We start from the raw sequence: 21,397 nt of genomic DNA on the forward strand, positions 1-21,397 counted from the left end.
TCCGGGTGCCCCCTCTTTTCCAACTTACTTTAAAAAAAATGTTTGAGCTAATTATTTGAAACTACCCGGTGCTTGTGAAAGAAAACACTTTTCGTCTAGAAAATTGCTGAATCACCATCACCATGTATCATTACGTTGAGGTTATTTTCTCATTTACTTTTATATCATTCATTTTCAACCTCTTTTCCCCCAGTGTGCTAGCCTTATTTGGACAATTCAACACATCGTTCTCTTCAGAATGGTACGTCCCACCTGCACTTTTGTCATTCTGGTGTGTAAACAGAGTGTTGCCGTTAGCATTAGCCAATACATGTCCCACGTGTTACTGTCTTCGCTTAAGTTTGCGACCATTAAGTAAGTACTATAATTAGTTGTTTGTTAATTAAGAGCAACTTACGTTAGCAGCAGTGTTAGCTAGCTTTTTTAAAGGTGCAGACCTCTTTTAAACGTGTCATCTTTATTCATTTGGAAAGCTAGTTATATAACGTTATATGTTAATTACAGGCAGCGAACGTGTCTGCATGATGATTCAGTGTTATTTTAACATACACTTCTGCTTTAAACAAACACTATGGAGACATGTCTCAGCTTGTTACATACGTAAACATAGCTATGTATGTAATTTAAATACATCTGAACCTACTACATGATTTGGGATCAATCTTTGAATCGGGCTCATACTGTGGGCTGTTGACTTTTCTTGTAGTCTTATGCAGTGGCGGTTCTAGACCAATTTGACTGGGGGGGGGCCCAGGCTGCGGCCCAGGCTGCGGCCCAGGCCCAGGCTGCGGCCCGTTATCTTCTGAGGGGGGCCCAATAAATGCAGGACGAAAAAGACAGTATGAAGTAATTGCGCATAAGAAAACAATGCAATACAGTTATTGGTATTTGTTTCATTACACATTATTATATGCTTACCTTTTACCTTTGTGTGCTGTTTGGGTCTGTGTGACCCGTTTTCAGTAGGGATGCACCGAATATTCGGCCGCCGAAAATTATCGGCGGAAAATGGTTAAAAAGGCTTTAGCACCGAAAAAATATCACCGAATGTCAGGGAACAGGGTTACGTTGGTAAGCTAATGTGTTGTTGTGATGACGTAATCAAAACGCGGCGACAAGCACGGCGCGCGACCATGCTCGCGGCTGGCTCACCGCCAACATGTATGGCGCTTGGAGATAATTAAAAATATCAGAGAAAGAGGCGCGGATTGCGATTTGTGAAACTTGTTCAGCTGACATTTCTCGAGGGGGTGTAACTGCAAAGACTTTCACCACTTCGGGATTACTCCACCACTTGAAATCAAAACACCCGGACAAATATGCGGAGTAAGATCAAATCACAAGCACTGACAGCGAGAGACTGTTCAGCGCTGCCTCTCATGTGCTTGATGAGAAGAGGAACAGACTTATGGCTGATAAAGCAGAGAAGCTACTGTTCATTAAAAAGAACCTCCCTCTTTTCCTTAATAAGTAGACAAGGCTGGTTTATCATAAGCTTATCTATTTCTACATGTCTACTCTATACCCACTTTCCTGAACAATTTTCATTATGAGTTATAATTCACCATCTCAGGTTATCATTAGGGGGAAATGACAGCAGCACAGTGTTCAATATATTGTACTTTTGGTATCTAAATGATACAATGTTGTTTACATTGCTCATGAGGACAGACCACCTTATTTGCAGATTCTTGAAATTGTAATTTAATTTGTAATTGATTGTGGATTTTGTATCCAGTTTTCACTTTATGTATCTTTATACAATGTTTACTACTTTGCTTATGAGGACAGACAGCCTTATTTACAGATTCTTGAAATTCAATTGTAATTCCATTTGTAAATACCGTAGTTACATTCATGTGGATTTATCCAGTGTGCACATTTGTATGCATGCACTTATAGGTGCATTTGTTGTTGTTGAAGGCCTGGCTGTTAAAGTCCTTATTTTCACTATTTTGTTGTAGGCCTACTGGCCTAGATGTTTATGCAGTTTTAAAGCACCTTGGCTTTGTTCTGAATGCACTTTGTTGTAGTTATCCTACAGAGAAAAGAAAATGCACTTGACTTGGAATTAATATAGGCTACTGTATGCATTCAAAAGTGCTGAATAATTGTTTTATGGACCCATAATAGTGATTATTATTTAAGTTAAGTTTTGCCATAATCATGTCTTTTTCCATAATCAGGCAGCTGAACAACATTGGTAAAAAATGTATACATTATATATATATATATTTCTATTAATCATTTTCGGCCTTTCGGCATTCGGCCAACTGTTTCCTATTTTCGGTATCGGTTTCGGCCAAGAATTTCCCATTCGGTGCACCCCTAGTTTTCAGTGTTTACTCAAAGAAAATGTGTGCGATTTGATATTATGATTTTTTTTTTAAATGTTGAAGTTAAATGCACTGGTGCACTTTGAGCACAAAATGAATTTATGGATATAGCTCTCAACACTCATATGAAAGGGAGCTGTATACTTTTCAATAATCCAAAAATCTTTAGAATATGATCACAACCAATAACAAATCATTTAAACTTTTTTATTCTTATTTTATGTTACCTAGTTAGCATTCTTTCTTTTTATTTATGCATATTTGACTAATCACTCCCCTTTTAAACAGTTATTTTTACTGTCCTATAGTACACATTGGAATGATTTCTTACTTTATTTTTTACAACTATATTAAATAGATAAAGGTGTGCTCTCTCTAGCTCTCTCTTTCTCTCGCTCGCGCACAGAGGCTGTGTGCTCCTCCGTGGTGACGACGGCTTGCATTAAAAAAAATTATAAACATATTTGTAAAGTGAGGGCTTATAAGCTACCGGTAGCTCACGATCGATGTGTTGGAGACCCATGCTCTAATGGGTCAGACTAGAATGACAAATATCATATAGCCTATTCAGTCAGACAAGAAATCGTTTAATCATAAACTTAAAAAAAAAAAAATCATTTTCAGGGGGGCCACAGGGGGGGTCCAAAGTCAGTGTTAGGGGGGCACTGCCCCCCCACCCCTAGAACCGCCCCTGGTCTTATGGCTCCATCATGTTGCAGCCACAGTACTATATATTGTTTGTTTTTCACCAGTCCCATAGTGATTCTGTTTTACCTATGCTTCTCTTTAGTTTTTTGGTCACGAGTCACTTTGAATTAGTGCGCAGAATGGTCAGAAATCATATTGTCTCGTTAACATGAACATTTACACTTATATAATATAAAGCGTTTAGCTTTAAGACAGGGCCCCCACAAATTCTCCTTACAATAAAACATGCTTATTTTAGGTAAGAGTAAGAAAAACAAACCAGGGTATTAGGAACAAATTCAATATTAGAATACCATTCAGTTTAGGATAAATGTTTGCAATCATTTTAATCATCAATACCTCACTTGTGATCGGACATTTGTTTTATTCAAAAGTTAGTTGGCAAATTGAATTAGATGCCAGTGTTAATGTGAGCAAAAACAATGTTGATTAGTTTGTTAGTATATTTACAATGAGCGAGAGCATTTAGAGCTCTTTCATACCAATTAAATAAATTGTTTCCTGATGGCACTCACTTGACAATGACCAGCATATGTCACATTTTTCTCAGCAATCCTGTTCTAATATAGGCCAAAATGGTACCATTTCTTTTTCAAATCTACACCAAGCATGAGATTCATGTCAACACTCACCATCAGTTTTTATTGGAAGACAATTAAACAGAAACATTAAAAGAAAACCCTCATAACTTGATGCTTCTAAAATTCATCCAAACAATATTTCCAGAGAACTTCAAGATGACATTATAAACACTATCCGTTACATAGCTAAATATCTGTTATAGTGAATTCCACAGAGATATAACATGGTATGAACCAACCAGTTGGTCGCGTGGAAAATTCAAGAAACAAAAGTAACTTCATTTACTGAATGACACAAAAAAAACACATTGTTATGTTGAACTGTATGTTGGTTTGCAGTATGAAGGCTAGTTTGATTTATTCCCTGACATCCGCATCTCATCATTTCGTACAGTCGGCTTTCTATCAGACCCTAAACCCTTGAGTAATATGACAGATCCCCTGTGTGATGGCAAAGAGTAAAACACACAGAGAAAACTGGCAAAGCTACAAGAGCAGTTACAGAAAACCCTGTCCAGGTGCAGAGTTTGAAGTAGGGACTGTCGATGGTCGGCCTTATCGTCCATATTCATCCCCCTGTAATATCTTTGAAATCCTCAAGATGTCGTCCTTTCTTCTAGTCCTGAAAGTCCAGGACTCTTAACAGCACTGCTCGGCTTCGATGAAGCCTTCCTTTTCATGACCCCCTAGCTCCACCTCGGCGTAGCTGGAGTGACAGCCCTGGTTGCGGAACGTCATGGAGGGCCAGTAGTTATTGGTGCGTCGCTACAAACAACAGACAGTGAAAGCAGACGGTAGTTGCTAAAGGCCAGGCTGCAGACGAACATGCAACAGTGGAGGAAGTTTTCAGATACATTACTACGGTAAAAGTATACAGTGCAAACAACTTGGTAACATGTAAAAGTCCTGCATTGCAAATATTACAAAAGTAAAATGATGGAAGCATGAACACGAACGGGGACTTAGTATCTTTTATATTAATATTTCATTGAAAATTCTGCATTTTATGTTGATAAAAAAAACAATGCAGTATTGTTATACTAAGAAGGACACCTCTTTTAATTGGATTGTAGGGTTTCTTTTTCTTATACTTTATATAAACATTCTATCAAATGCGAAGATATTCGCATTTGTTTCTAAATAGAGTGTGAAGTAACTTAAGCTGTCAAATTGTCTGAATTGAGTAAAAATATCTTTAATTTGTACTTGAGCAAATAAACCTAGTTGCATTCCACCACTGCATACATGAGCATGTTTGTTATCTTTAAACCCCCAAGAAACCTCTGGGAATGCATGACTTTACTTTGTTGTCCTCACCTGCATGAGGTAGAAGGGTGGGGCCACGGTGGGGTGTGTGTTGATGTAGTACACGGCCAGTAAGGTCAGAACTACAAGCACCACCAGTGCTGCCACTACACCCGCTATGATAGCCGTGTTCTCCGTTATCCCCGTATGGTGGGGTGGACTCGACTGTAAATCTGAAAAGACAGAAAAAAGTATCTTTTTTTTATTCGAGCAATACCACACACACAGCATAGTTCAGCCTAGAGGTCAAAAGTGAGTTCTAATAAACCAGAATTGTTAATTATTATATTATATAACTGTTGTAATGTTTAGGTAATGTAGAGGAGGGCATTTATTTTGCTTCTCCTGTTACACAACTGTTTCCCTTTTTTAAAACTTGGTTTAGTTTTTGAGCTTCTGTAAACTTTCTGAAGAATTGTGTAAATACTTTGGTTGCATTCTTCAATTTTCTTGTTCTTAAGTTCTTATTTTCTAATCAAAATTTGTGTCAGAAATCAGGGAAAATTCTAAAAGTCCAGAACTTCTAGCAGTCTTTTCATGACAGTATGAAATGTTGTACTTTTATAATATTGTCAAACCATGGAATCTATGGAAAAATCTGAATCCAAGTCACCATCAAGTAACATACATCTCTATCTCTTTTCCTCTAGCGTCAGCTTTAGAGGAGTTTACCTCTAGTGACCGGCTGCCCTTCCATCTCCGCTGAAGAAGGTGTTGGACCTGGAGAGGACTCGTTGTAGGAGCTCATGGATCCCTCAGGTAGTACCGGGATGTAGTCCTCACATGAGCCTTTTGCCTGAGTAAATGACCACAGTTCGACTCAAGAAAATACGAAACAACCGCTCATTATTTCTATGTTTGTACGATGGGAAATGTATCTCACCTCTTCAGGGCAGTTATAATCTAACCACTCTTGCCTGTGTCGGTCAATACCGTCGGAACATCTGAAACCCAGTGAGAAAAAAATCAATAGAGCAAGGCTCTCTGTGGATTAATTCCAAGATAAATATTTTGGAGTTTCGTCCTACCGTTGAAGTGTGTTGCACCAGCCACAGCCGGTTGTCATGTTGGATGTTATGCAGAGATCACAGGATGTGTGTTGGAGACAGGCTGGAGGAATCAGATACAGTGTCTAAAGTTAGACAGTTAAACAATGAGACTCACGTAAAGGCTAAAAGGTTTTTAAGGATACTTACTGGGCAGAGGCGTGAACTCAAAAGCAGATCTCCCTACGATCTTTGTGATGTTCATCTCAACACGGTGATACTCATAGATAGTACGGCGCTGCGCTTCTTCAAGACAAATATAAAATGTTAGTATGTTTGAAAGATTTATGTTTCTGCTCTGTGGGATTTAAAGGATAAAGACTGTGGTCCATTCCACCTTTTTATAACCCATTTAAAACCGGCTTCAAATCCCAGTATTTCTTTATAACATCCAAGTTTCAGAAAATAATCATCCTTAGATATTATTTATTTAGAGTTGAATGCTCAATAAGTAATCTCAGTCAGCACTCTGTATACAGTACATGCTTTTATCTGACTCAATTGCCCGAGCTGGCAAAATAAGCAAGCAATCCCATGATAAGATTTATTTTAAATACCGGTATGTCTAAATATTCCCCTATATACTTTTAAAAAAAATGCAGGAAAGCTCAGACAGAAACCTATCACTGAATAACAATATTATTACAAAAAATGTGGTAGATTATCGTGTGTTCATTTAGGACCCTAGTCGATTGTAGTTTTGAAGAAAAATACAAACATAACAGAAAACCCTACCAAGAAACTATATGTTTTGTCAAAGCAGCAGCTATACATCTACATAATAATAATAATAATAATAATAATAATAAAAACACTTTATTTAGAGAACTCACCTGAGACCTGCAAGGGGGGAGGGAGTGCCATGAAAGCATCGGACAGTCCCACTTTTACTGGATGCTCAGTGGAATTCATTTTCTCCACTGGTATAGGGATCTGAAGTAATACCATCTTTAGTTTTAACACCTTTCAGAAGTATATCATTAAGAAAACAAGGACTTGAAAAACATGACTCACATCTCTGTAGTTGAACACAATGGTTCCGTTTTTGTTGAGGACTGCCTGGAAAGTAAAAGGTCCTTCGGCCTCTCGGTCCTTAAGCGACACGCTGTCCCACTGCACCACAAATACATTACCTGAGCAGAGCAGGATACACAGGCTGGTCAAAGAAAACCAGGAGCTCCCACACAGCACACTCTGCCACAGGAGCTCCTCACTTACCGTTGTCCGAGTATCTCACTGTTGAGTTTTTGGCATAGCTGGGGTCAAAGTTGGCCATGAGGGGAGCGATGTACTGCGTGGCAGTCAGCATCCGATGAGTAATATCTCCCATAAAGATGAATCCTGGTGGCAGGTAGTACAGATGTTAAAATTGTGTTGTAAGTTTGTATCAATTAAATACTAATGTTTTCATATTTAAAATGTATTTTTACCATTTTGTGACCAGTGCGTGTTTGTAGCTGAGTATCAAAATCTGTTGAGAACTGAAAGCTGGTATATGATATGGTATTTGGTCAATTTGGAAATCTTGTTCACTTACTCTTTGTTTAGATATTCTAATTTAAATGACATGTTTTGTCTTTTTTATTCTCGCCAAAACTCTGGTATTGTATTGGCAGTAGTAGTGAAAGATGTAAACAATACCAAGCCATTCTACTATGCAGTGTTTGTTGTCAATTGATGTCTTTATGAGATGGAAATCTATTATCAGATTCCAAAAATGTGTTAAATCAACCATTAACTCTCTCTCTCTCGCGTGATTGTTTACTTAGGACAAGCCTTTAAGCAATTCAAGTCATCAAAACATTAAGGTGTTTACAGTTAACCAGATTCATTTTTAGCTTGGTATGCCCAAATATTTCCCCAGGGTGGGATGAAGTCTCATTCAACATACTGGTAGTAATTTAATTTCCTGATTGGAAGAGCAATATAGATAAGCACTGCTGCATTATTAAGGAATGTAAAGTGATACTCACCCCCTGTCGCTATGATAATTTGTCTCAAGTGGTGTCCATAAAAAGGGAAATCAAAAGACAGCGCCACCCTCTGTGAAAAGAAAACACATCAGACATTTCTTGGTGTTTCTTGGTTCAGTGTGTGCGTGTGTGTGCAATTGTTTTTACCGCTGCTTGTCGATGTGCGTTGGACAGTATGCCGTGGATCTGGACTTGGCTCTTGTGAAGGCTGTTCAGATTTACCCACAATTCCTCCGTTCGTCTGTCTGCTGGACCAAAGCTCTGCCATTTGTAGTACCGCTGGGAGTCCTCCTTACAGAAACAGGTCACTCATTAGAAGTGAAGTTTTTCATTTGACATTATTCAGCGGGAGGTGTTTAGAGTGTATTGTTTGGTGGTATAAGTTTTAAGGTATCTACAGTTTTTTTTCCCAATCATAATCAAGTGCTTTTTATTGCTTAGCATGTGGGGAACATATAAACAAGATGACAGACAAGAGTTTTGAAGGTTCAGCTTTCAGAATGAATTGCAATCAGCTGCAGCCAAGCAAAGCTGCTGACAGTCATGTTACAGTCTGCCTATTGACACTGACTAACCTTTAAAATGTTTTTACAGTGTCTTGTGATTAGAAATTGTGATTTAAAAAATGGGTATTTATTTTGCCCTAGTACTCATTTTATAATCATTAATGTATCTATTCGTTTTGTGTATTTTATGTTTTTCAGACATTTGGCCATGATACAGTATGATCCAGTGTGCCCGTGATGGTGGATCAGAGAGGACCAGGGTCAGTGTGACATGAGAACAGTGTTTTTCATCCGGGGGATCAGCACCCTGCGAACAGCTCAATGAATCTAAGGAATCGTAAGGTACGAAAAAACATCAAATCATGTTTTTTCAAAATCGTGTTTGATGTGAGTTTAATACAGTGTTTCCCCTACCATTGTCTTGGAGGGGTGCTGCGCTCCGCCAACGGAGCCCCGCGCCCCCCCTGAAATTCAAGGTGTTTTTTTATTTTTTTATTTTTTTATAATACATATTTATAGCACCAAATTGCAACTAATCTATCTACTGTTGCTTTTCACATTGAGCATGTGCTCTTTTATTATATAAACTAAACACTTTCATTTTAAGTTATGAGTTTAGTGTTTTTCACCCTAAGAAACACTGATCCATTAATCAATAACAATAATCCACAGCTCCTCTCTCTGCTCCAGAGGATTTAAAAAAATAAAATATCCCAACAACACCCCCCCAAAGCAGTAAACCTAGGGGAAACATTGAATCATGTTTCTCTGGCGATGTCCACTATGCTGATTATACGATAAAGCAACCAACTTTTTGGTTGGAAATATGTGGCAACATTTAATTAAAAAGCTTTATTTAGCCATTTCTGAAGCATATCTCATCCAGGACCAAATAGCATCTAGAATAAAAAGACAAATATTATTACTTCACAGCTTAAAAATGTGGTTGCAAAAAAGTTAAAACTATTGAGGAAGTCTATTACATGAACTGGGAGGTCTTTGTGAGTTAATGTGGGATGACCCAAAAATGATCAAAGGGGAGATCTGTGTTAAGGGATTGGTGGGATACGACGTCACCAGACATCTGGGATCTTTCTCTTCTATTTCTATCCAAACAGTTCCACTTGGGGGAGCTGTTTACACATCAAACTCAGTGCTTTGACTACGCACAGCTCTCAGTTCTTGATGGTGTTATTAATGTATGCCACAGTTCAAGGTGACAGAGAGCAATGGTTCTGGGGTTTAGTGTGAGCTCAGAAAATGGAGCAGTTAAATGCAGCGCTCTCACTGCCTCTCCGGCTGCTCCATATACAGCAAGTGACCCACTTTTTTTCTCACATCTCTATTGCCTGTCACCAGCCAGTGTCTTCTAGTGGGGGGTGTGGGTTTTCTAGTTGAATAGAAGGCAACAATCATATACTTTTCCCCTCACAGCTGACCGATTCATTAAAGAAGCTCCCATTGGCCAAAGAGGTGGAGAGTTTTTGAAACTGGGATCAGACCTCCCCCAAAAAGGCAACAGCAGCCATACAACAGGGCCGCGTGTGATCTTGTCCAAGTGAGTCATTCACGAGCACACACACATGCACACGCGCACATACTCACGCTTAACAAACACTGTAAATTGGCAGGACTAGGCTGTCGTCTGTTTTCAATTTGAATTGGACTGAGAGGTAAATTAAAAAAACAAAACATACAAAACCATTTATTTTGGTTGAATTTTACTGACGTTGAAGTGAAAGAAAGAGACAGAGTTTACAAATAAACCCTTTATATACACTCAAACACAGACACACACTGATGCAAAAGGTTACCTAAGAGAATAACAATATTCCGCTCAAGCATAGTGTTAAGATAATGACCCAATAATATTCAGATTAAAGCTTTTACAATGCCCGTAAATAACTCCCTAGTTATAATAACTATCAGTTTCACTTAATACATACAGCCTGACATTGTGATATGTTTGCCAATTTTTTTTTGGAAGGAGTATTATTTTCCAAAAATAATCAGTCATGATTTTCATTCTTATCATTCCAAACTCATTTTAGGTAAAATAAAATCAGCAATTGACAACATGTTTTTCATGAAGATATAAGAACCCAGCCATTTGTAGAACCTTCATGACTGAAAGCTAGGAACAATTTCTGTGGCAATTTTCTATTTAAATGTTTCATGGTTGTAGCTATGTAGCTAGATAGCTATGTAAGAAGACGACGCAAGCTCCCAGAAAGAGCGGCAGGCGATGAAGAAGCGTTTTCTAGTGGACAAACGGCAGTACCACAACTTCCGTGTCAAAGGATGGCATTTGGCCCAGAAATACGTTTTCCCATCAACTTACATTGGGAACGAGATGTCTGTAAATCAGTGCATATTTCTTATTGAGCTAAATCAACTATCTAGTACACACTTGCATAGACCATGTTTAAATCATTACGACCTAAAGATGTCAAATGCGCTAAAATCCGAATCCATTGATAATTTCCCACTCCATTCATTTGATTGAGCCAAGAACAGCGATGACGCAGCAGATTGGATGCGGGGCGAGAGAAAACATGTATGTACGCATGCTTTATGTTCTCAGATCCTTGGATAATCTAAGTATTTTTGTAATAGTTAGATTTTACTTCCTCCGCCATTGAGCAAGTTTCATAAGAATGAATAGGATCCCGGCTCCAACGCTATATCTTGTTGTCTTTATGGATGGCACTGTAACAAGAGTTCAAACTAGCCATGTTTGGGTTGGTCTCATCTACTGTGTGCAAGACTATTCCAGATGGTTCTATTTAAAAACTCAGGCAAAGGGTTGTGAGCTATTCTTTAACAGAAACTGGGTGGTTAACCAAATGTACATTTGCCAAACCAACCAGTTAGTCTTCATCCCTCAAGTCTTTTACTGTTTCTCACAGTTTGACAACATTTTGGATAACTTCCCAAACTCTGTTTAAGGTGAGCAGTGCATAGCCACTTACATAACAATATGGTATTAATAATTACATTACATTTCATTTACTTTTTTCCAATGACTTTCAGTCAGTGCAACCAACCATGAAGATACAAACTCAGAACATCAAAAATCAAAGTTCATTCGTTTAAAAAACACTTCCTGATTTTAGTACAATTTTTTTTGTGATTCATTTAAATGGCCTTGGTGCAGTACAAATTGGTGGGTTTACAATCTGTGATGTCCTGTCCTGATATCAATGGGCAGCTCTTTCAACCATTTGGCAGCCAGGAAAGCCAACAGACATTTTTTTGTTGAATGGTACCTGGGTCCCACTCGTAGTGAGGGTTTAGTGAGCCAATTGACCAATGGTGAGTGAAGTGCACGTGCTGGAGTGTGTGGTTTAACCATGTTCTGTATGTAGAAATGGCCTGATCTATTCCAAGCATGTTAGGCCAGTACAAGTGTCTTTAAAACAGATTAGCTAGTGACAGGTTTTCAAAAATGATACAGGCATTATGGTGAACGATATGCTTAGCCCACCCCCACTCACCACTATGCGGGTCATGTTGTCAGGCAGGGTAGTGATATCAAGTCCTCTTCCTTCAGTGTGTCGCACTTCTCTGTGTTGGTGTGGGGAATGCTGGTCCCTCCTGGTTCTGTGCAAACCGTAAAAATCCGCATCTGTCTGCAGAACAGTCTCGCTAAGTGCATCTAGAACAAGATGGGAGTTATTGTTACTGAACACTTAACCTCACATGGTCCCTGAATAGATCCATGAAGGAACATATGTATCTTAACTCTGCAGGGCCAAGATGTTTTCTTATTGCCATGTTTAATCACAATGCAGTAATTCTTCATGTGTTATTTACCATTACAGACTTTTGAGAAAAACACGATCTTTCAACTGTGTCCTTGTTTTTCAACAAGTGTGAAGGGAGCTCATAAATGATCTATTAAATGTAATATATTTTTTAAAGGAATTGTAAAGGTTTTTAACCTCGCGGTCACATCTGCTCATTGTTGGTTACCATTATTAGGTCCATTAACAGGAAGACATGTAATCCGTGTTTATGGCAATATCTCCCACAAAGAAAGAAAAAAGAACTCGCAAAAAACTGAATCATGAGCACACTTTCTTCTTTCATTCATGCAGGGTTTCTTTTTAATCACTGCATTTTAAACTAATACTTTGGCATCTGTGGTTTTGGGTGTTTATTAACTATTTGTGAAGTATGATACAACCTTAATGTAGTTCCAGAATTTCATATTGGCCACGTGTTTTTCTGCTGACCACTTTCATTTGTGTAGGCTTCTTGTCATCTGCGCAACAGATCATCGATTTGAACTTTCCTTTAATTTTTTTTACAGTAAAATGATCCATGAGTCACTGTCATATGAATGTACTCAGAGTTGTGAGATCAGCAAAACAGGCTGATCGTTCCATCGGGTGAAGGTCTCTGCTGTTTTCCTACTGAATAACAAGTTGAAGGTTAAATCAAGTATGCTGTCAAAATTTTATGTGGGCCGTGAGTTCACTTGTGTGAGCTATTAAGTAACTGCATGTTTATGAACATCTTGAGAGAGGGAAAGCGATGGGGATTAGACCTCCTTCAGCCTTTGTTTTTATTAATGGTGTTGACAATGTATAAGTATGTGCACCCTTTTTGGGTACGGTCCACAAACTAGTTTGTAGTCTAAATCTGGAGTTGTTTTTCTTTGATTGGCTTGGTCTGTTTGTTCCAATTGAAATCATAGTACTTCTGCTTTCAATAATCCTTTGGACAATAATTTGCTTCCAGCATGGTGGTAACAGTTTGTGTTTAACACATTTCTGTGTCAACATTACTATGCCCCCCCCCCTTCCATAAAGTCCATAAAGAAACGTTTTCCCAATTTGGCGTGAAAGAACTTTATGGGCAACATTATTGATTATTTTCTGTGCAACCAGGACCCAACAACATTTTAAAAGCCTTCCAGAAAGAGTTGAGGCTGGTACAGCAATAAGATGTTCAACATTATTGGTTTAACGTTTGGCTTTTTTTCTTGTATGTAGAATTGTCTGTTGCTGTTTGTTTTAAAACGTTTCACAGTTAGCACCTTGAAGCGGAAGCAAGAGTTACAGAGCAAGCACAACTTAGGTAGTGCGCGATAGAGGGTGAATGAAGAGAGGAAGCTGCATCACGCAGAACTAAGCAGGGAGTCACAGCAATAAAATGCTATTTTCTTTTGGGCTTTTGCAATCCTCATGCATAGACTGTAGCGTTGGACGTTGTGTCGGTAAATGCGTGCGTCAACTCTCTTCGTAAACAAAAAAGTAGCAACAAAAAGCGTATCCTGAGCAGTCACTTCACAAGTGAACTAAAGCACAAATCATCGCACAGGCCTGCAGGAAAGTGTTCCACTCTACCACCTAAGACACAGGGATGAGCAAAACCTTGTATCTGTACCTCTGTATCAGCAGGGCCATGTTAAGAGAGACGCTGAGGGTTGTGAAAAAGTGGCAATTTGATAAGAACATATGCCTACCAGCACCTCTGAATCTCACATATTTGTATACGTCATGCCTTGTTTGTTTAATGACAACAAACATTTAAGTGTGACATAACGGGTTGTAATTCTTATGGGAGTTTATCTGCACGACTGTTTCTTGGTCAGACGGTGTATTTTTCTATCTTCAGAATCAAAATGTAGTTATTTTAAGGCTCATAGAAAGCTAATGTTTCTCATTGTATGAAGTAAATGTTCTATTGCTAGAAACGCTTAGTAACAAAAAGACAATGAATGAAAGAGACTTAAGAAACAAAATAGGACAAGAGAAAAAGAAACGGAGGTTATCACACACAGGGGAGAAGACTCTAATGAGGTAGCTTGTTTGATCACGGTAGAGAGTGAAGCTATTTCCTCTGCTTCAGAACAAGAGGCTTCTAATTGGGTCAGATTGGCAGCACTCATCACTAAACAGCTGAGGGGGCGTCCAACAGCAGGGGATAGGAAAAGCTTTGAGTGGTAGGAAGACTGAAGGTGGACAATAAGGGGCTCAACATTAGTTATTACAGAACATACGTCAAGTCCTTTAGGAGCATGTGTTTTTTTTCAGCCTTTACAATTTATGGGTCACTTTGATATTTTGCTTTACAAACATCCTTAGGGTTTCCCGGAACATCTCTAACCTTGTCTAACTGTGGGCATATGGGCCTGGCTGGACTTAACAAAGAACGGGCAAAAAGAGTTCAACAGTGGAATGGATTTCGCGTAAGAACTAGAGTGAAGTTGACCTCTGTAGCATCAGGTCTGGCAGACACATGTGTATTTGGAACCTGCACTGGGAATGTGCAAACTGGAGCAGAAAAAACATCCTGCTGAATTGGAAACAGGGACCTACAATCCAACGACTAAAGTCACAGATGTGAAAGGTTTGCTGGTGTATTGGGGGGGTTACAATAAATATACACTAAAATGCACCTTCTTTTCGAATTAAATGCATGAACATGTTTACCACGGTCACTCAAATTAAGAAAATATCAGTGGTATATGCCAAATGGTGAACATTTAATCAATTTCAGATTTCTGTCTATTAAACCCAACATATCTTGCAGTGCCAGATTAATTTTAAATGAGTTACAAATAAACATCAGCTGGCTTGTATCCTCTTTATCTGCGCTGCATTGCAGCAACCACCTTATAATCTAGTGGGTGTGGGAGTTACATGAAACTAGGACACAGCATTTTGAACCATATACAGTGTGCTATGAATACACACATTGTGTTCATTCATCCCTTTACCATCTGCACCCACCTATTTCCCAGTCCCCTGAACCCTAGCTCTCTTTGCCTTTTCAAAACGTACAGTCACTCTGTGGTGTTCTTTCATTACTTGTTTTTATGTCTTTAGCAGAGTTTGAACTGTTTGTCCATCATTTGACACCAAAGAAACATAATATGTCACATTTGTACCTATTGAAAGCAGCTTGTGAAGGCTAGCCAGCAACTGGACAAACCAGACTAGACAATGACGCCACATTTCCTCAATCTAAATGATCTTTCAATCTGTTGAGCTTTATAATAGTCTAGTTGTCAGCATAGTGAACTCGGAAATGTTGAGGACACCAAAGTTTAATGTTAGAAATGTATAGTAGTGGTCCACAGCACATAGAAACTGCCGGATGCTAACATACTTTTTTTTGGTTGAGAATGCTGAATCCATTCTGACATGTTCATTATCAAAAATGGCAGTCCCAAAAATGTATCGAAATCAGCCCACTGGGAGTACAAATATGGCAACTTTCAGGTTAAACTAATAAAAATGTACCCTGAACATCTCGCAAATGGACTCAGCATCCCCAATAACCCCCCAAATCACTCCAAAATTGTCCAAATCGGCCATTTGTACACTATTTTCCCCATAGGCTATAATGAAAATGTTCATGCAAATTTTGCATCCGGCAGTTTCCAAGTTGCGGGGTCCCGTACTATACATTTTGAACTCAAAACCTTGGTGTACTCAACATTTCCGTGTTCACAACAGGACTCCATGAGCTTGCAACTACACTATAAAGTCCATGGATAAAAAATAAATGTTCACTTTGAAGTTGAAGTGAACTCGAGGATACACCGCAGGGCATCTACTTGGTCCTAGAAAGGAAAAGCAAATTAACTGCAAGTTCAACAAAAGATAACAAAAGACAAACATCTTTGCTCCAGAGACGGATACGCTTAACAGAGTGAACCATTGTGTACTGTTTAAACACAGCAGAGGAGACATGAATACATCTCAAGATACCAACAAAGTCTTGACCTTGTAGAGGTCGTATTTTGTACTTTATGAAATGAGACTTGTACCTCATTCACACCAACGCAATTCCGGTTCAAGCTCCGTGCTAGAGCTTTTCAGATTCAGAACCGGTTCTTCGGTTTAGCTCCGGCTCTTTTCATACTGCCCAGAGTCCGACTGGTGCTGCGTCATTGTGTCATCGTTTGCGTCATGACGTAACCGTTTGCGTGCCTGCTTCATAAAGCCAAACCGCGTGGAAACCCCTCAAAGCTGACACCGACAACAACAACAATGGCCGATTGTGCTCCAGCTTCCTCTGTACCTCTTTCGGAAGACCAGATTCCCAGTAGGAGCTGGTCTCTTCAGTAGACCACTGCTGCTTGTTAAGTTTCTCCATCGTTGTGTAAAAACTGGATAAACCGCCGGCTTATTGTTGTTGTTCAGGAGTTGATCCCGCCCCTGCCCCTGCCCCCGCCTCGACGTAAGCGTGACGTATGTGGTGCTTTTGCTCTGGCCGGAAAAAATGTTGGTGCTCGAAATGAACCGGATTCCGGAGCTAAGAGGCTGCTCTGCTGCGGTGTGAAGAGGAAAACCTGGTGCTTTTCAAGCTCTAGCTCCAAACCGGCCCTGAAACACCGTTGGTGTGAATGAGGTATTGGTGTCAGGATTTGCAAGGCACCTTCAGTCTTCAGGCAGAAAAATCATTAGCAGAACAGTAATCAAAGTGCAACATCACTGCTATGTATGCTAGCCCAGCGGTTTCTATTGTGGTTGAATTTAAATAAGCTGATCTGTGTTAAAACCAGCCTTGAGCTTGTGGCGTGGGAAGAAGCCATTTGGCACCTTTCACTCGGAGAAACAGCAGTAACCATAACACACAATCACAAATACTGGCAGCTGGACTGATAAGGACCAGAAGTGAAAAGGAAAAAAATGGGCGTTTAGATAAATACAGACAAATGGATGAAGCCTAGTTTATAAAATGTTTAATTTACTGTCATTGATTTGTTTTATGATTACACTTGGAACTCATCTTTAGTGCTGCTAGAAAGTGTTTGGATATTGCACATGGTCTTTATTACAGTTGTATTTTACTGCCTGTTCAGTGTTATTCTTTTATATTTTTTGCAATGGCAGAAAAATGTATGAAATCTTATCTCACATCTGCCAGATTTACAGATGTGAGGTTTTGATAACCCTGATTAACCTTTATTTTAAAGAAGCTAACATTTTACACGATGAGATCACTGGGCTATTTGTTGTCATTTTTTTTGTTGGTTGGTATTGTATAATTATTTATATTTCCTTTCGCTTAAATCATAAGACTCAAGATTTCTCTCGGTGGAAACGTAAAAAAGTTTAGGAGAATCTGTGTTATGGTATTTTTTGGCTCATTAAGGTATTGACCATGATTCAGATCAAAATTGTCTCGGGAAGATGCCATCCAGTTTAAAACATATTCCTATCTGAGCCAAAATCCATGTATGTGAATGAAGTTGTTTTGGTATTACTCCTATCACTTGAAAACACTTGCTTAGAGGGTCACTATTAATATCTTATTTTATGTGATCTGAATTCCAAAAATAAACATGACTTGTGTATTTCAGAGCCAGGAATCTCCTACTTTTTAAACTTATGATCATGGCAAAACTGATTATGTTATAAATTATTCCCTTAACACTTGCATATGCAGACATGCTGAGTAAGCTCCATTGTGAATAGAGATCTTGGTATCCCGCTGAACCGGTCATGCAACCTGTACCAGGACTGGGAGGTGTGACAGATTTGCTGGCTCCCTTTTATAACCGAAAAAAAAGACATGGCCGACTAATCGATTTCCTAAGCAATGCAATGTAAGGATGTCTGTATGTCTCCCAGTTCGGACTGAAACAAATTGACATATTGCCATTTTTGCAGAAACTTGCACAGACAGTCATGGACAGTGACAGTCACAGACAGTCATGGTCCAATTTAAATATATCCTAAAGACCTTATCCGTTGACCTGTACTCTATAGTGCCACCAGCAGGTTCACCTTTGTGGTTTTGAGTCAAATCTATTCCAACTGCCATAATATTTGGTTCAAATACTCATGTCCTTTTCAGAAGTTATTGTCAATACTTTGATCTCCTAACTCTCAACCAGCAACCTGCAGACAGGGTTGACAGAGATTTTTGCGATAAAAGAGACCGCAATGCAACTGTAACTGCTAGAGTATTGACTGCTCTGCTAATTACATATTACCTGGTCTGACAACATTCTTGAGACAGTAGTGGATGGTACACATACTGGACATCCCCTTCAATCAAAGTGATTGAGAGCACAGGAAGTCACTACAGCACTGACTATTGAGTGCTGTTCCACTTTATGGTGTGAGCAAGCACTGAGATAAAGTTATCAGGGAACATTTCCCAAAATAGGGACACCTGGGTGCATTTAAAGATGAGCGTGGACATTAAGCCTGACTTTAAGTTATCCTATGTTAGAGAATGTCCATCTCTTTGATCTGTGCACAGTATTCCGGGTTGTCCTCTGCAGAGCTCGGCCCCTGATCAGAGTAAGTGGGACCACAGGATAGGCCAGAGAAACTGGAGCACCACTGATTGTCAGAGGAGGAGCGTCAGATGAAGAACGGGGGCTTGCTAAAAATAATGCATCTCCAAGGAGCTCAAAAATACATACATGCGCATAAACTCATACAGAGACGGCATCATACACATGCAGGTGATGCACATAGCAACCAAGCACAGTATTTCTAGGTGATTAAATACAATTTCTCACAAGCTTTCCAAATTAAAGTTCAGCTGCTGCCCTCATTGCATTTTTTTTTCTACACTTATAAAAATGCCCGCTGGAATAATAACACCAATCAAAATTGAAACGACTGGTTAATCTCAAACATTTAACTGCTAAAATGCAGGATTTCCGAACACATGATTTGATTATTTTTCAAGCAAATGAACACCAGACATTTATTTTTTAGGTAGAGGACATTATTGGAATGAGACCCTCAGAAAATCCAAACCTAAACATTTGCAGTCTTTCATGTGCTTCTTGTGACTGACAGGGAGAAATGTTAAGAGACTTGTTAACTTCACAGATGCATATCCACCCCCAAAGAATATTGCCCAAAAACATTCTCCAATCTTGCCTTTTGCCAGTTACCTGCAAGAAATCTGATCATACTAAATATTTTAACCACATTTTTCGAAGGCTGTCTATTCTGAAGAAATGCAGTCAAAATGGCATTAATATGATAAAAAAACATTTGAATACCTGCACATTGGCATTGAAGAATGAGGCTTACCTTCAAGCTCATAAGCCCAGACTCTCCCCAGCTCAGCCTGGGAGAGACAGATGAGGAGAACAGCACAAAGCCCCATGTCCAGCTGACTCTTCTCCCTCCTTCCCTGAGTCGTTATCAATCCTTACTTCTTCTTCTTTTCCCCTGTTTTCCCCTCACTTCGCTGGAAGTAACGGGGCGACTCACTCCTCCACTCCCCTGCCTTTCGTCGCTCTCTCTTTTTGCCTCTGCTCTCCCACACAACTTCTTTTTTCTCACCTCAGCCAAGGTTTACTGCTTTTGTCTCCCTGCTGTGTCTGTCGTTTCTTCTTCCTTGCTTTAATTCCTCGTACTGCCCTTTAGAGCAACTTCATGTCAAGAAAAGAGTTGACAAACAGTTGAAGTGTTGCAGAGAGAGGTGTTTTCTCCTTGCCCTTCCTTTGCTCCGATCTCATTATTTTCAACTGGTGGAAAGAAGTCTTCACTTCCCCACTGTGTCTGTCTGTCTCGTTCCTTGTGATTGTCTCTCTGTTTCTCTCTCTAACGGAGCTCTGGATTTGTGTCAGACTTCCACAAAGAGAAAATATTTATGTATTTCTACATTTTTTTTCTTTCCTTCCAAACCCAACAAAGATATGGGGTTGGTGTTGGTAGGAGTTTGTCTCCCTCATGTGGAGGCATGTTAAACCAAAACAAATATGTTCTTTATAAAAGAGGGAGTCCTTCTGTCTGTGTCTCTGTCCTTGGATTTTTCAACAACAGTTTGAGATACACCCCCCAAATCCAAAGTACAGATCCAAGGTCCCAAGTACACCATATTGAATGTGATGCAATTTGGCCGAGTGGCACAATAACAACCATCTTTACGTTTTGGCCTGTAACTTTAGTAACCATAACTCGTTTTTTTTTACTTTTGGGGATTTTTGAAGTTTTTTGTTGTTAGAGCTGAGATCCAAGGATTGATCAAATGATGTGGATAGGGCAATTAGAGCGTGCATTACTTAAATTGTCGAATTTCCTAAAAGCTTTGGGCTATTGCAACTGCATTTAGTGGACATGTATAGATACGATAAACCCTTCTCAAGAAAGCTGCCATAAACATTTGCATTGCATTCCGCCTAGTCGGGATGGGGATGCTTTCGAGCGAGCACTGCATTTGCATTTTATTATAATCATTTATGTTATCTTCTTTTAAAGCTGAGCTCATTATAGTGCGAAAATTTGTATTTCTTTCAAATCTCTGTCGAATAAGTTGCTCCTGTCCAACAAATTACATCAGAGTATACCTGACTAATGGTTTTCCGTTTGAAATGGATTTCTTGAGGTTGTTGGTGTATTAATAATTCAAATACGAGCATTTTTATGTTTGGAGGTGACTCGATTGTTAATGATAACTGATAGCTAAGAAGAGCCATACACACTCATTTGTAAAACCTTGTCTTCATTGCAATCAGCGTGTGTACTGTATCTAGGCTAGTGGCAAGGAGGTTAGAGTCTGTTTCTTGGCACCACTACTCATATCAGTGAGACTGTTTCTTTATTCATCAAATGGGGGCTTTCGGCAGGAGCCAAACGCAGCTGGACACGGGTAAGAAATATGTATTTTTATTCTCCTTTTGCCACTTGACAAGTTCAAAGGAGAAAATATAATACTTTGACATAAATAATATGAGTCAGTGAACTGTTTAGATAATGAATTTGAGCACCTGGTAGAATTCACTACCCGCTTCTCATACAGCCGAGTCCAAAAGGGACTGGTATGGGGATACTGATAATATACTGAACAGTGAGGAATTGACAGTTATTTAATCCAAAAGTAACTTCTAAAAGTCTCCAGTTCTAAGCATTGAATGTGTTGCTGTATTTTTGTTGTTTTGCATGATGAATGCTGCCTGACAATTAAACCTCAAACTTGTTTTCAGGGCACCAGAAGAACTTCTGT

General features: G+C 39.2%; 2 protein-coding genes across 10 annotated transcripts in view; one reads left to right on the forward strand and one right to left on the reverse strand.

The window, feature by feature from the left end:
- The first annotated feature begins 64 nt into the window (after positions 1 to 64).
- Positions 65 to 21,397, forward strand: part of tectb (tectorin beta) — a 39,984-nt gene continuing 18,651 nt past the window's right edge. For 2 of the 7 annotated variants that reach the window (XM_079657201.1, XM_079657208.1), the window contains exons 1-4: positions 254 to 354; positions 5,581 to 5,689; positions 8,654 to 8,797; positions 9,890 to 10,013. The gene's annotated coding sequence lies outside the window, so the exon portion shown is untranslated. The other 5 variants (XM_079657204.1, XM_079657202.1, XM_079657203.1 and 2 more) reach the window with 5 other exon arrangements.
- Positions 3,666 to 20,040, reverse strand: LOC307023719 (plexin domain-containing protein 1-like). 3 transcript variants are annotated; one of them, XM_079657200.1, is made up of 13 exons: positions 19,480 to 20,040; positions 11,953 to 12,113; positions 8,097 to 8,240; positions 7,950 to 8,019; positions 7,195 to 7,317; positions 6,991 to 7,109; positions 6,810 to 6,909; positions 6,127 to 6,222; positions 5,959 to 6,040; positions 5,814 to 5,874; positions 5,603 to 5,726; positions 4,943 to 5,103; positions 3,666 to 4,438 (listed from the first exon to the last, which is right to left on the reverse strand). In XM_079657200.1, exons 1-13 carry the CDS (start codon positions 19,553 to 19,555, stop codon positions 4,427 to 4,429), a joined length of 1,329 nt encoding a protein of 442 aa, XP_079513326.1. In that variant the 5' UTR covers positions 19,556 to 20,040; the 3' UTR covers positions 3,666 to 4,426. The 3 variants fall into 3 exon arrangements, with proteins under 3 accessions (XP_079513326.1, XP_079513324.1, XP_079513325.1); XM_079657198.1 differs by having other exon boundaries at positions 3,666 to 4,390; positions 19,480 to 20,039; XM_079657199.1 differs by having other exon boundaries at positions 3,666 to 4,390; positions 8,097 to 8,237; positions 19,480 to 20,038.

The sequence above is a fragment of the Notothenia rossii genome, assembly GCF_949606895.1.
Source record: "Notothenia rossii genome assembly, chromosome: 11".
Lineage (NCBI taxonomy): Eukaryota > Metazoa > Chordata > Actinopteri > Perciformes > Nototheniidae > Notothenia > Notothenia rossii.